The sequence below is a fragment of the Lampetra fluviatilis genome, chromosome 31, assembly GCF_964198595.1.
Source record: "Lampetra fluviatilis chromosome 31, kcLamFluv1.1, whole genome shotgun sequence".
Taxonomy (NCBI): domain Eukaryota; kingdom Metazoa; phylum Chordata; class Hyperoartia; order Petromyzontiformes; family Petromyzontidae; genus Lampetra; species Lampetra fluviatilis.
In genome coordinates this window covers 1,046,124-1,062,048 of record NC_136305.1, presented here as the reverse complement: position 1 = coordinate 1,062,048, position 15,925 = coordinate 1,046,124, and the positions used below count along the sequence as shown (strand labels likewise).

Sequence of the window (15,925 nt, the reverse complement as noted above, 5' to 3'; positions counted from 1 at the left end):
AACCTGACCACAAATGATATCTCAACGAAGTGGCTTATCATGTGGAAATATATAGCCGCCAAATACTCGAAGCGCATGTTGATTCTAAATGAGGAGGGAAAACCCGGAGGACCAGGAGAAAAATGCACGTGACCACGGGGAGAACGTGCAAACTCCAAATATACAGCAGGCGTCAGGGTCGGGATCGAAGCCACTACCTCCTGCATACCAGGCGAGGTAGTTAACACCTCGCCACCGTGGCGCCAGTGTTAACGTGTCGGTGGTTGCTGGTAACAGAAGAGATAACGCGTTCCAGTCTACGAGCGAGCTAGCGGCGTGAGCTACGGTAAGAACGCCAGGCAGTGACAGCCTCATCCACTCGGACGCAGAGAGGTCACGGGTTGCCCTGATGCTAAATCCACGAGCTGAGAGCTCTGCCGGCATTGTCAAATCCCAGCCTCGTCCAAAATCCACTCGCCGCCTAAATGCCATCGGCTGCGACCATACGTTTGGCGCCGTGTGAGCGATGGCCGCTAGAATGCCAGCCAACAACAAGTCTGAGTTTTCGTGCTCGGTCGAGCGTGGGGTGGTGCTCATCGCTGCCTGTGATTCAGAGCCAGTGGCTGAAATTCAACACTCCTATGACGGGGCAAGTGTGTCCACAGCACAACCGTTGCTGACTCTCCACAAAGTGGTACTCTTTCGATAGATTCAGTTGACCTCTGGGCAGAACTTGAACTGTGTAAGTTGTGCGCTATAACCACAGCACCACTCGGCTGGATAAAGCATGGCAGTGCCACTTGGACTTGAGAGCTGAGTAAATATCACTGGATCTCACGACGGGGCACGAAGCCAGAACGAGTAGAACAATTCTCGTGTCGTCGTCTCTTCTTAGGCTGCACGGCGGCTGTGCAAACAGCAGCGGCTCAACTGAACGAGGGCACATTTTCTGGTATTGTGGGACGCCACAACAGCCACGAATTTCCACTAGACCCACTGTGCCTCATTTATGAGCGCATTTTGAGACCAATTAGGCACGAGAAATGGATAGGAGGTACCAATCTACTCAGCATACAACAGAATATCCTGCGTTTTTGGCATCATCATCACCAGCCACGATCTATCTTAACCATTCCAGCAATGGGCTCGTTTCACTGTGGCGCACAGCTTGTGCCAGACCGCCGTGTGAGCACCAGGGACTGAAGTTGTGGTCGCTCGAAGCGCTCTGCGTCTCCCTTGAGTCGCCTCGCCCCCAGGTGTGAAATGTTGCAATTTTCGGGCAGCAGAATGGCGGCTCGCGAACAGCGGACACAATTCCGCAATCAGCTTCGCCCCCTTAGGTCCGCCCCCGCTTCACACCGTCACCAAATCGAATCGCATCCGACTGGGGCCGTGCCACAAAGTGGTCACAGTTTGAGCAAAGGGCACCCGTGAAATTGCAGCCCACGTGACATTTCAGAATCCCCCATTTTTCTGTGACAACAGCAAAGAAATCGGCCATCGTCCTGCCAAAAATGCCACGTGAACTGGATCCCCCCCAGAAGTGAAAAGTGAACTAAAAGTGAACACAATCTCTATTCGGCAATAGGGAGGTCAAACTGTGAGTGGCCAAAACAAACGAGCCGACTGGACTCTATCCCTTCCTGTAACCCGAACACGATTGCCAACCAGTCCCTCGCATTAGCCCCCCGCGTGTACCCAAGCCCTCACCCCGGCCTCTGCCCCTCACCCTCCCGACTTTTATTCCTCATTCGCTTTGCGCTCTAAGACGTCGTGCCCGCCATCTCGAAGGCATCGCGCGCCCAGGTGCGACGGAACGGGGGCGCTCCTCTCTCGGGGAGAGAACTCCCGCGCTGTTATCCCAGCGTGACCCCAAATCCCAGCGTGACCCCAAATCCCAGCGTGACCCCAAATCCCAGCGTGACCCCAAATCCCAGCGTGCAACGGCATCAGCACGGCGGCGTCTCATCGCTGAAGCCAAGTCGAGCTGAGGCTGCCTCGTGCCTGCGAAAGGGCAGCCACCTCGCACAACACAAGGGCTGCGGTGGGAAAGGGGATATGCAGTGGGCAGCGATGGATCTTAATCCATCGTTGTAGTGTACATCTGTGCTCCCGTGTATATGCTCCCGTGACTTTGCCAAACCGCAGTGACCCAGCGCTAAGTGCGGTTAAGCAACTCCTCTCATCCGTCAGCGGATTGACATGACGAGATGTGTGGGTGTTCAGCCGCGTGTATCCAGTGCAGTGCACGTCGATCTGCTTTCCCGTCGTTCAGACGGACGGCCGCAGGTACCGAAAGGAACCGCGAGGCTTCTTGTGACTCTCCACTCGCGCCGGCCGCGGGCAGACATCCTCCCGTCGCTTGCGGACACGCGGTGCCGAGTCTTTAAATAGCCACGCGTCCTCACTGTACACGTGTCGCGGAAGCTACTGCAGGTGGCGCTGGAGCAATGGCTAAAGTGGCACCGATCCCCGCTTGGATGGAGCAACAACAACAACAACAACAAGTCAGTGGCGTGGGGACGTTGCATCATTTGTACCGCGTGCTTTGAGCACAGTTCACACTGGCGGAAGCCCGCGCTTGCGTGGAGAGGCGTCGTTCACATCTCTCCGCTGCTGGATTAAGGCATCATCCCCAAGGCTGCCGTCACTCCCCACGGCCACGCGAAGCCACGACCCGTTGAGATCGTACACGGCAGTCGATTTCATCGCTCCGTCTCCCCGGCGGACGTACGCTCGTGTGGCTACCACTCCGTCGTGCGTCTTGACCATCGGCCGACGACGTGTCACAATAGCACTTCGAACCAGGTGAAGGCCACAGCGGACACCACGTGGCTCATATGCAGGGACGACCCGGGGAAACCCCAATGTGCAGCGTGGTCCAGATGGCTTGTGGCCCCCATCTAATTCCCTAAAACGATTTTTGGTTGTTGTCAGTAAGGTTTATTTGAAACAGAAATGAATGTGCAAAGGAAAAACCTGTTAGGGGTCAATGAATTGCGGGTCACACTACATCTGGATCGCCCTGTACAAAACGCAAGAACACTCGGATATTACATATCCACCTTAGCGACACTCCTAACTCTATATTTCCCTTAAAAGGCAAAACATTACCAAGTGCCCAGGACTGGTTAATTGCATATCACTCGCCACTGACGTTAGTTCGCCGTGGCTGGGAATCCAACTCAGGTGGCCGAGACCACAGTGCAATACTCTAACCACCGTGCCTCCACCCCAGCAGAGCGCCACAGAGCTACGCAAATGGGCGCTTCGCTTCTCCCTGCGCGCTGCGGGCTTGCGGGGCTTTGTCTGACCGTGAACCGCGCGTGAGTTTCCTGCAGTGGCACGCGATGCTATATTTATCGATACTGTACAGTGGGTCGACTCAGACGGGGCAGGACAAATGTGTGACATTGTTGGGGGGGGTGGGGGGGGTGGAGGCGGCATGGGGAGAGATGCCATTCCCGTTCGTCCACTCCGCCTACCGCACTGTAACGACGACACGCGCGTTGCGCCGGCAGCAGCAGCAGCCGCAGCAGCAGCAGCTCACCACTGTGGCTGCTGCCGTTGCAGGCGCCGTTCGTGCTTTACACGTCAAAGATCGTCCATGTGCGAGACGTGGACACTGCGGAGGGAGGGGGGGAAGCGAACAATTTCGGCGCAGCAATAAATATATTTTACAAACACTGCGAACAAATTTTCACCGCGGAACGCACCGACTATACATTTGGGAAGATCACAGGTGCACAGACAGATCTAATCAGATAGACACCCCGCTGAGCCGAGCAATCAAGCCTCTGAGCTTGCCGTGGCGCAGCTGGAAACGCCTCGTCGACAATGACGGACTGCCGAAACGAGCCGCCAGTTGATTAATGGAGCAGCCGGCAGAGGCGGGATGAACACAGCAGTTTGGTCAGCTGTCCCCTGTGAATACATTGGCTCGGAGAACAATGCGTGGATTCCGCACCCGGCTTCCGCCGTGCAGGAGCTGTCCATTTCAGCACCACGACGCTTCCCAGAGACGCGGCGGCGGCGTAGCGCGCACAGCGGCGACCCGGCAGAGGCCGTCTCGATCTGCTCACCCGGAACAAAGCGATCACGCGAAGCCTCTCGCCGACTTGTCGTCGGTACCACCCCAATAGAGACACGGAATGGCTGTTTGTTTCATCGCTGAAACGCAAACAACTCGTAAGTCCATCGACCAATGTAAAAACACAGTCCCGGGGTGGGGGTGGTGGGGTGGTGGGGTGGGTGGTTTTATTAAATATGTTCCTGGGAAGCCTTGGTTCAAAAGGTTAATTTGGTCGATGAACCACAAGTATTATTTTCTTTCGCCGATTAAGCACATTGTTACACGAACTCACGCTTGTTAGCTCGCTCTGAGCTTTAACTCGCACGCTCGCTCGCTCCTCGCACGAGGCGCCAAAGTCAATGGGTACGAAATGGAAAATATGTAATAAAAATAATGAATTAATACAGTACAATGAAATCCCAGGCTCCACTTATCGCCACGTACAGCGCGGGGAGCAATAAGAGCGGGCAGCGGTGTGCCTGTGGTACACCCGCTGCTCCGCGCTGACGAGTGCGGCTGTGTCTTATAAAAGTTCACTCATCGTCATCATCATCACCACCATCGTCATCCTCCCGGTATCAACGCCGCATGGGTGGTGGTGTTGTGAACCGCGTGTCTGTCTGTTGTGAGCCAGCACAGTCTTGCGATATCCTTCTACACAGCAGCAGCAGCTGCTGCTGCTGTGATCCTCCCCCCGTCTCCCCCAACGTGACTCCTCTCCCCTTCTCGGCGCTGCGCTCGTGAACGCGGCTGGTGGCCGCCTGCTCGCGACGCCGAGAGGAACCAGAGTCAGCGCTCGCAACGCGAAACCACCGCGCGGCGCCCGTGGCGGTAGGCAAAGTGGAGCCCGCACCAAAGGGGCGGGGGGGGAAGACGGAAATGGCGTTTGCCTCTAACGAGAGGAACCCCCCCGCTGGGGGCGGAGGCTGCGAGGCTGAGCGAGCCGAGCCCGTTCGGGGCGCGCAGATGTCGGCCGCGCAGTCTCGCGGTCCGGAGCGGAGCTCTGCGCTCTCGACTCCCGCTCGCCCGTGATGACTTCATCCGGCGCGCATAGCGCGTCCGTGCCAGCCTATCACCACCATCACCACGACTACTCCTATCACCACCACCACCACTATTACTACTATCACCACCACCATCATCATCATCACTGTCGTCAAGCCCTGATGAGTAACAGGCGCGGATAAAACACCGGCCGTAGTCGTCTTTTAGGAGCAACAGCGTCAGTAGCAGTAGCAGCAGCAGCGCGCGTGTGTTTCGCGAGTTTATGTTCGAGGGAAAGGGGGTGAATGGACAATAGCAGCTGACACAACCACAACATCAAGCGCCACAACAAGACGTGTAATTGGCTGGACGCGCACCTAGTTTATCCCTCCTCGCCGCTCTCTCGCTCTCGCGCGCTCTGGTTAAGTTGATTCATTATTTCCACGACCGCCGTTCGAGGAAGAGAAAGGAGACGACCACAGTTCGTGTGCAAGATGCCCGTGCGGCGGGGCCACGTGGCGCTGCAGAACACCTTCCTGGAGACCATCATCCGCCGATTCGAAGCGCAGAGTGAGTGTCGCTGCTGCCCCACGTGTGCTTCAGCCCCACACCCTTTGGGCGTTTTGCGGGAGACGATCGCTTATTATTGTCGGCCTTGATGCGCGTAAAGCCGACGCGGGCCGTCATTGCACGTTGTGGTGTCGTGCGCATTTTAATAAGGCGCCGTGGATTGATAATGAATTATCAAATGCATATCGGGGCGGGGGGAGGGGGGAAGGGATGCTCCGTATATTGTCCAAGTTCATACTGATGATAAGGACGCCCCATAGAGGGTAGATTGACCCCCCCCCCCCCGCCGCGGGAATGTGGAGTTTCCACCCCTGGCTCGGCGATGGCGGCGGAGAGGAGCGCTGCCCGTTCGAACGGGCGCGTGAACCTGGCGCGTGAACCCGGCGCGTGAACCTGGCGCGTGAACGCGGCGAGTGAACCCGGCGCGTGAACTTGGCGCGTGAACCCGGCGCGTGAACCCGGCGCGTGAACCCGGCGCGTGAACCCGGCGCGTGAACCCGGCGCGTGAACCCGGCGCGTGAACCCGGCGCGTGAACCCGGCGCGTGAACCCGGCGCGTGAACCCGGCGCGTGAACCCGGCGCGTGAACCCGGCGCGTGAACCCGGCGCGTGAACCCGGCGCGTGAACCCGGCGCGTGAACCCGGCGCGTGAACCCGGCGCGTGACCGCGGATGAGCGAGAGGAGGTGGCTACCCCGCTGTGTTCATTGTCAAAGAGAAGCCACGACTCACGTGGCTCCGTTCATTTGCTTTGGACAAAATGTGAGAGCATTATTGCACTCAAGCAGCCAGCCGTTTAATGCGACGCTTTTGTCAATCCGTATTGTCTGCCGGTGTTCATTATTAACCCTTTTGAAGCCAACGCCGGAGTCGCACATCACCATTGCGAGTTGCAAAGTACGCGACGTGCTTTGACAAATGTGGTTAAAAAAATGCATGCCCTTGAGAGAGATATATTTTATATACAAATCTTTCAAAGTGGCCCGACAGGTCTATTTCTGGAAATATATATATCGGTGTTCTCACGTGGCGGCACACACTGCACATGCAGGCGGCTTTCTGAACATTGCTCCGTGATTTAGGGCTGCACGAGAGAGTGTAAAGGAGAATATAACGAGACGACATTGTAGCAGGAGCGATTTAAACCACTGCAAAACAAACCGAACGAATCTCGAGGACGGTGTTGCACGAGATATGACAGTAGTCAAGGGTTGTGCCAGGTGTGGAAACTGTGCAGAAGTCAGAACAAATGTGGTTTCATGCTACAAGGCCTCCCCCATGGCATGGAAAAGGTCGCAGGGTTTTGAGACTGCTGCTACTACTTTCTCTTTGACGGTCGTGCGTTGTGTTTGGTGGCAGGCATGAATAATGATGTCACATTTGTCCATATCATCGTCGTCACAAGCAGTGAGTGAATTATATCTCAAGGAAATTTAAATAAGAGCTGCAATCGGAACATTTTGATGTTGTTTTAGGTAATATTCACCAGACAGTGACACCGAACTACGTATATTTTAAGTGCGAAGCTCAATTGATTGAGAGGTTTCTGAGGTCATTGTGGCATCATGAAATCAATAAAATATTATTTTACCCAGCTAAGATGCCCCATTTGACATATCGGCTCTAATATTCAAGTCTCCTCGGGTTGGCGGGAGAGGCCGAGGCCGAGCGTGGGTTCTCAAACCCCCCCCCCCCGCTCGTGTGGGAGCTTCTGTCAGCCGTGGGCCCTTTGCCAGGTGAGTGGCGGGCCGTGTCAAAACCCCGGGAATTCACTGCCGCTCATTATTTACTTGCGCAAAGCTCTGTGCGTGTGTGTGTGTGCGTGTGTGTGTGCCTGTGTGTGTGTGCGTGTGTGCGTGTGTGCCTGTGTGCGTGTGTGTGTGCCTGTGTGTGTGCGTGTGTGTGTGCCTGTGTGCGTGTGTGTGTGCCTGTGTGTGTGTGTGCGTGTGTGCCTGTGTGCGTGTGTGCCTGTGTGCGTGTGTGTGTGCCTGTGTGTGTGTGTGCGTGTGTGCCTGTGTGCGTGTGTGCGTGTGCGCCTGTGTGTGCCTGTGTGCGTGTGTGTGTGTGCCTGTGCGCCTATGTGTGTGCACGTGCGAGTCGTGTCCGTGTCTCGCACTCGGGACAGATAGCGCGGCACCTCGACGTGGCGTGCGCCGTCCACACCGGCGCCGTCTGATGCTAGCGGCGCCGTCGGCGTTTGTGCGATGTTTGCCGTCCCCTCTGCCTGGTCTTCCCCTTGCGGCAAAGGGGACTTGGCTTCTGCTAGCCTGCGTGGTTTTTGTTTCGCGTGATAGGATTATTTTAATAAAGTAGACGCATGGAAATGGGATAGATTACGACGGTTTGTTTTCGGGTCGTGGTCTGCGTGCATTGCCCGCCGAGGGTTGCCGCAGCCACCTTCATTTGTTCTTCATTTTCGTCCGTGCAGCGTGCGCCGGGCCCTTCCATTGGGCAGGACACGGGCCCCGCTGAGAAGGGTCATCCATTTCCCACGGAGGGGACATTCTGCTAACAATGATTTTGATTGGCCATTTCATGTTGATTGGCAAACTCGTGCCCAAGACACTGGGGCGCAGTGAACGGCATCGCCGGGACTTCGGCCTCGTGCCCATGCGCAGCAGGTGCGCGCCGTGGTTTCGACGAGGCCCTCCAGCCATGCCGGGTGGTGGCCGCCAGTGCCAACAATGGGGGCCAATGAATACAAAGACAAGAAGCACAGGGGCTGTTGGCTGCGGAGCGACCAATGGATTCGAAGAGGCGGCCGCGGTAATGAAACCGTGTCCGTCTCATCCCCGTGAGATGATTCCCATCCACCGAGCGGCGGTCGGGGTGTTTTATGTCTCCGTGTTTTTTTGTAATACCCGCTAACAGGCGCTGTGAGAACCCCTTTTGTGGAATAACACAATCGCGTAATGTGATCGCCAGCGCCGGCGTAAGCCAAGCAGAACAAGGGTTGCGTTATACAACCTCACCTGCCAATGAGCACAGTTGACCTAAGGGAACACATTACACTGGGAATAGGGGGTAATTAAGATCAGTCGTGGTTATATATAGCCAATCTTTAAAGCGCGTATATATAGACAGTACAACTGTATTACACACACACACACACGCGTACTATCGTCATTGCTCTGTGGGAGCATATCCATAGCCATTTGTCAACACCGTCACCACCAGCAGCAGCGTCACTGCCGTTGCAACACAATCCTCTTCATCATGCGATGGAGCTGATATCGTAATAGATTTGGTGATACTGCATTGGCAGTGGTACACAAAGCACAAATAGCAAAACCTCAACTGCCCTGTCAGTAACAGTGGCCTTAACATAACAAGTATATGACAGGTGACATTTTTTCTAGATTTGAAGCTTTCGTGACTGCAATGATTCATATTCTCAGGTTTTTTCGGTAAAGTCACGTAGGTAAAAAATACAAATAAAATTAATAGAAGTAATAATAGAAATAAAATAATAAATCACGACGTTTCGGAGGCAACACAAGTCTCCGTCATCAGGTGGGACCGGCACAGCTAAATTTACTGCATCAAGTGAGGCAAAATTCCACGAGACAAGCCCTTATATTCCAAGGGACAAGCCCTTAAATACGAACGTGTTCTGCCGTTCTGCTGCTCGTTCCCGCCCGGGTGGAAATCTATTTTGGCGTTTTTTTTGTGTCGTTTTGCTGCATTGTGATATTTGCACTGATAAAAGCAATAGGTAAATATCAAATTCTATGCAACCATTACTCTCTTCATTGGTATAAACATGGGCATTTTCGTTCTTTTTCTATCATGTGTATCAGGCCTCCCCTCCCCCTCTGTCCAATGCGTTGGCGTGTGCAGCAGAAACCGCGTCCAAGCCGTCGTCCATCCTTTTGGCCCCGCCCCCCTCCCCCTCCCGATGCGTTCTACGTGGCACGTCGTGCCGTCTTTGAGCCCCGCCCCCCTCCCTCCCGATACGTTCCATTCATTGGCTACCACATTCTGATGAGCTCCCCCCCCCCTCTCCTCCCCCCCTTCAACTTGCTTATAAGGGATTACATTTTGAATCATTGCTTCACTTGATGCAGCTAATCTGGCTGTGACGGTCCCACCTGATGACGGAGACTTGTGTTGCCTCCGAAACGTCGTGAATTTTATTTTTATTTTTTATTTTTGTTTTATTTTACTTTCATTACTTTTAATGTTTTACCTACGTGACTTTACCGAAAAAACCTGAGAATAGGTGACATTTTGGTGCTGACCCTTGTGGTTCGTGTGCAATGAAGAAGGGTTCTTGCCTGAAACGTCGCCCATTGTACGTATTTGAAGGCAGTTGTTGTTGACAAGTGTGAGTGTTTTTCTTTACACTTTCATTGCCTGTTCAACAGACGAGTCGAGACCATTTGTGCTGTGCGCGGTGACGCATCCGGAGCTGGAAAATAATCGCGCGGAAAAAAAATCACGTTTCTAAAATTGCACAGCCAATGTCACATTTGTAATTGGCTAAATACTGGTGGGATATGTGTGATCCCGTCCGATGATTAGGTCAGACGTCTTCTATATTCACCGATGACGAAATCTCCCAGAATGCGCCCGATCTCGTCAGCTTTCGGAAGTTAAGCAGAGTTGAACCCGATTGGATGGGTGACCACCACCACGATGTATGCCGGGTTGCTATAGGCGGCTGCGGAGTTGTTCTATGCCGTGGGCATCACAGGGCAGTAGAGCACAATCAGTTGTTGTACTGTTCTTCTATGCTTCATGCCTTTGCCAACCCACACTGACCAGCATGGTGAGGTGTGATCAATAACACTGTGTAACAATTGTTTTTTTGTCCCTGGGTTGTAAGTCATATTTCCTAACTGCTTATGCCTCACAAGTACAGGAAATGGATATTATTCCTCATAAACTTTGCTTTTGTGACCAGGACAGTGATATTTTGAAATTGACCTATTTTCCAGAACATTCCAGATAGATTCAGTGCTGCGTAAACTTGGAGTAACTTCTAGAACATTCTAGAACTTTCCAGTAATGTAATAGTAGTATAAATACAGGGTCCTTAAGCCCACCAGTTCAGTTTAGTTCCAGCTGCCTAAGTGGATACATCTCTGCATTTTTCTGAGAGGGCATCAAGAGGCTGCAAGCATGCGGCAGACGCATTTTGCGAGGTCTGCGGCCAATTTATCAAGACAAGAGCGAAAAAGTACTCTGTGGAAGCATCTGCTAAGATGTGTGAGGCCTACAAGGCATATTTCGGCATGCCTGTCATGGATAAAGACAAACCCTGGGCACCTCATTTCACCTGCGAACAATGCAAAAAAACTCTGGATGGTAAGATGGACAATTGTTGCTCAGAATTTTTTTATTATAAAATTTGTTAAAACATTTTAAATTGTAAAAGTTTTTAATTCAACTTTTTTACAATTTTTAATGTTATTGAAAAAAGATATAATTTTTGAAAAATGTTGCTAGAATCTCTTACAATCATGGGTGAAATAAATTTATTTTTGTAGGATGGTACAGAGGGGAAAAGAGAGCCATGAAGTTTGCTATCCCAAGAATTTGGCGGGAACCCACTGACCACTCAAGCAACTGCTACTTCTACATGGTGGACCCTTCCAAACATCGGACTGGCAAGAATGCACCTGCTATCACGTATCTAGACCTTCCTTCATCCATCGCCCCGGTGCCACACTCTCATAAGCTCCCCGTACCCACTCCTCCGGAGAGAGAGCAGCCGTCTTTAGAAGAGAGCAGCAAGTCAGAGAGCGTGGAAGATGTAGATCCAGATGACAATTTCAGAGGTGGAGCTGAGGAGAGAAACCCATACTACCCCAACCAAAAAGACCTCAACGACTTGATCAGAGATCTTGGTCTCACCAAGTCCAATGCCGAGCGTTTGACGTTTAGGCTCAAGCAGTGGAACTTGTTGGATGAAAGTATGCAAGTCGCAGATCAAAGGAAGCGTCACCAACCATTTTGCACCTTCTTCACTTGTCAAGATGGGCTCTGCTTCTGCTTCAATGTGACCAGTCTGTTCGAGGCAATCGGAATCGCCTGTAACCAGAATGAGTGGCGCCTCTTCATTGACAGCTCATCCAGGAGCCTCAAAGCCATGCTGCTCCATAATGTAACAAGGATCCATCTCTTCCCCTGGCTCACTCGGTGCACCTCAAAGAGGATTACAACAGCATCCAGACCTTGCTGGACGCTTTGAAGTATGATGAGTATGGCTGGGAGGTCATCGGAGACTTCAAAATGGTGGCATTCCTGATGGGTCTCCTAGGCGGTTTTACCAAGTTTCCCTGCTATCTTTGCCTTTGGGACAGCAGGGACACCAAGGTGCACTACCACATGCGGGACTGGCCACAGCGGACCGAGTTCTCTGTGGGGAGGAACAACGTCAAGTGGGAGCCACTGGTGGACCCCCGAAAGATGCTGATTCCACCACTGCACATCGAATTGGGCCTTATGCAGCAATTTGTCAGAGGTGTAGATAAGGAGTCGGCAGCCTTCAAGTACCTTCAAGACTTCTTCTCTAAGCTGTCTGAGGCAAAGGTCAAAGCCGGTGTCTTCGTCGGACCACAGATAAAGAAGATCCTGGAGTGCAATGAATTCCCCAAGAAGCTCACTAGTAAGGAGAAAGCGGCTTGGGACAGCTTTGTCGCAGTGGTTCGTGGCTTCCTGGGCAATCACAAGGTCGAAAACTATGTGGAGCTGGTTGGGTGAAGAACTACGGCACAATGGGCTGTAGGATGTCCCTCAAAGTCCATTTCCTTGATGCTCATCTTGATCAATTCAAGGAGAACATGGGAGCGTACTCGGAGGAGCAAGGCGAGCGCTTCCACTAGGATATACTGGACTTTGAACGCCGCTACCAAGGACAGTATAACGAGAACATGATGGGAGACTACATTTGGAGGCTGATTCGTGATAGTGAATTACAGTATAATCGTAAATCTCGAAAAACTACTCCGTTCTAAATCTTTTGTAGTCATTATTGTATTACTTTAGTATAAATACATGTTAATTTTGATTCATATGTTTTTTTTTTCTGACTTTATGTGAACGATAACATACAAATTCGCCCGTTTTCTCATTTAAAATAGGTAGATTTCAAAATATCACTGTCCTGGTCACAAAAGCAAAGTTTGTGGGGAATAATAGCCATTTTCTGTACTTATTAGGAATAAGCAATCAAGAAATAATACTTCCTACCCAGGAACAAAAATGTTGTTACATAGTGTAATCAATCATCATAACCCCCATAACCCTCGCTGCATAGGGAGGCCCTCATCCAGCAGCGGATTAACAACAGGGCTGAACGTGTATATAGCAAACCCTGAAAGGGTCGCATTCATTGCTGATGTTGCTCTTCTTAAATCACAGTTGCTGAGTAGAGGCAAAAGCCCCAAAATGGTAAGCTAACAGCACTGTTGAAAGTGTGATAGGTAAGAGCTAATACTTTCCTTGAATTGAACAAGATTATTATTATCGGAGCTACGGAAAAACACGATGGGAGGGAATTCCACGGTCAAGCAGTGAGAGGGCAGCAGCAGAAAGATAAGGGTCGTGACGTGGAGTGAGTGAGTGAGTGAGTGGAAGAGTGAGTGGGAGAGTGAGTGAGTGAGTGGGAGAGTGAGTGAGTGAGTGAGTGGGAGAGTGAGTGAGTGGGAGGGTGAGTGGGAGAGTGAGTGGGAGAGTGAGTGAGTGAGAGAGTGAGTGAGTGGGAGAGTGAGTGAGTGAGTGAGTGGGAGAGTGAGTGAGTGGGAGGGTGAGTGAGTGGGAGGGTGAGTGAGTGAGTGAGTGGGAGAGTGAGTGGAAGAGTGAGTGAGTTGGAGAGTGAGTGAGTGAGTGAGTGGGAGAGTGAGTGAGTGGGTGAGTTAGTGTCATTGTGACCTGCAGCGTGGTGCTCGAACACAGTACAGATGAAATAAATCTCTCGTTCTGCTCGAGAACGGGTCCTCATCATGCGCAGTCAACGAGCAGAAGTTCCCAGGAACCGTAACCACGACAGTAGCGCTAGAAGCGCGGTAGGGAGGCGACTGCCCCCCCCCCCCCCCCCCGGGCGACACGAGGAGTGACCGCAGTGAATAACTTGTCGCCGTGGCCGTTGCCCGCAGACCGCCGGTTCGTGATCGCCAACGCGCGCGCCGAGAACTGCGCCATCATCTACTGCAACGATGGCTTCTGCGAGCTGTGCGGCTTCTCGCGCGCCGAGGTGATGCAGCGCGCCGGCACCTGCGACTTCCTGCACGGCGCCGACACGCGGCGCCACGCAGTGGCCCAGGTGGCGCGCTCCCTCCTCGCCGCCGAGGAGCGCAAGGTGGAGCTGCACTACTACCGCAAGGACGGTGAGCAGCACGGCGAGAGGTCTCGCCCGCGGGTCGCGCTCGAGCGAGCGACGCGTTTCTGCCGCGTCATCTCACTCGAGATCCCCTGCCACGAACTCGTAAACCTCTCTCGTCTCTCTCGTCTCACTCTACCCTCCCCCCCCCCCTACATTTACGCTCCTACCTCTCTCCTCTCGACTCAATCTACCCCCTATTACGAACTCGCAAACCTCTCTCGTCTCTCTCTTCTCACTATACCCTCCCCCCTCCATTCACGCTCCTACCTCTCCCCTCTCATTTCACTCTACCCCCTCCACACACTCTCCTGCCTCTCCCCTCTCATCTCACTCTACCCCCCTCCGTTCACGCTCCGACCTCTGCCCTCCACCACTCTCATACAGAAAGTGAGTATTTAACCCTGACCCTTCGGACCTTCGATGATGAACATCGTCACGTGTGCATCAAGTCTGTTGGGCACTCAGCTTTGCTCCACTGTGCAAAACGTGTCCCCATGCACAACCTCCTCCAAGCACAAGATGATAAGATGAAAACCAGGCCAACCTGCGGTAGAGTTTTGAGTGAACTGCCCTTGTTTGTGTGAAATGTCTACGCGACTCTAGGGCTGCTTGCCACGCGATAGCGCACCACGGAATGTGCCACGCGGTGAACATTTCGACTGCCGTGTGATGTCGCGCGCTGCCACGCAGGCCGTGACGGAACTGCTGGTGCAATGCTAACGGCTTGCACGGCAGCCCTGTACCTCACACAGCGCTGGAGCAAGGCGGTGTCATTTCCAAAACATACAACCAGGGACGTCGTCTTGTGCGGCCGATTCCGTCCTGTCATTCCGCCGAGATCGAGCAGCACCCGAGATGAGAGCCGAGCGTGTCCCGTGTCAGCCACGGCGACAGTGGCGACGCAACTGGGACAGAATGCCATGAGGGCAGCGGCCCGAGATTAACGTTCATGTGGGAGGGCACTCGTGTGCCCCCCAGCAGGGAGGGCCTGTGTTCGATTCCCTTCTCGTGCACATGGAGAGAGACGGAGAGAGACGTCAACTCCAAATACACAGCAGGCGTCAAGGTCGGTATCGAACCCACGACCTCCTGTACACCAGGCGAGGGAGTTACCATCTCATAGCCACTGTGATGATAGCGAGACACGAAAACTCCAAATACACAGCAGCAGGCGCCAGGGTCGATATCGAACCCACGGCTTCCTGTACGCCAGGCGAGGGAGTTACCATCTCATAGCCACTGTGATGATAGCGAGACACGAAAACTCCAAATACACAGCAGCAGGCGCCAGGGTCGGTATCGAACCCACGACCTCCTGTACGCCAGGCGAGGGAGTTACCATCTCATAGCCACTGTGATGATAGCGAGACACGAAAACTCCAAATACACAACAGCAGGCGCCAGGGTCGATATCGAACCCACGGCTTCCTGTATACCAGGCGAGGTAGTCGTGACACGGCCCCACTATTTGAGTGGCTCACATCAACAGAATCGGTGATTCCGTCGCAGTCCTCTCGTCTTCTTACCAGAGCGCTCGCATCACCGGAGCCGGATTCACGCACCGGGGACGTTAAGAGGTCCTCCGGATTGCGAGGGAACCCCAGAAATACGCACGCAGCACTTTATTACAAACAAGTCGAGACGCGACACTGGGCGGAACGATAACTACTCCCAGCTTGTCATTGGGCCATTAAAGGCTTTCTCGCTCTGTGTATTGCTAGCAATTGCGTGCCGAATCAAAAATGGATTTGTTTGAACTTCGGTTTAGCTTTCCAATTCGTATATTTATCGCATTAAAAAAATACTCAAATAACCAAGGTGGCTAACGGTGGGGTGATCGGCATCGGGCGCGGTGGTGGTGGTTGTGAGACAATTGAAGGTGAGGCATCTAAAACACACAGAGGACCCCCCCAAAACAAACTGCAACAGCATCGGGCCCCCCTCAAACTTCGCCTGGGCGTGCCCATCACAGACGAGGATAGACTCACTATTC

At 53.1% G+C, this 15,925-nt stretch overlaps 1 protein-coding gene across 2 annotated transcripts in view; it reads left to right on the top strand.

The window, feature by feature from the left end:
• The first annotated feature begins 5,474 nt into the window (after positions 1–5,474).
• The window catches only part of LOC144943416 (voltage-gated inwardly rectifying potassium channel KCNH6-like), a 139,742-nt gene continuing 129,291 nt past the window's right edge, over positions 5,475–15,925 (top strand). For both annotated transcript variants that reach the window (XM_078870805.1, XM_078870804.1), the window contains exons 1-2: positions 5,475–5,605; positions 13,706–13,936. In XM_078870805.1, coding sequence (XP_078726931.1) covers positions 5,530–5,605; positions 13,706–13,936 — 307 coding nt within the window. In that variant the 5' untranslated portion in view covers positions 5,475–5,529. The remainder of the gene's footprint in view (positions 5,606–13,705; positions 13,937–15,925) is intronic.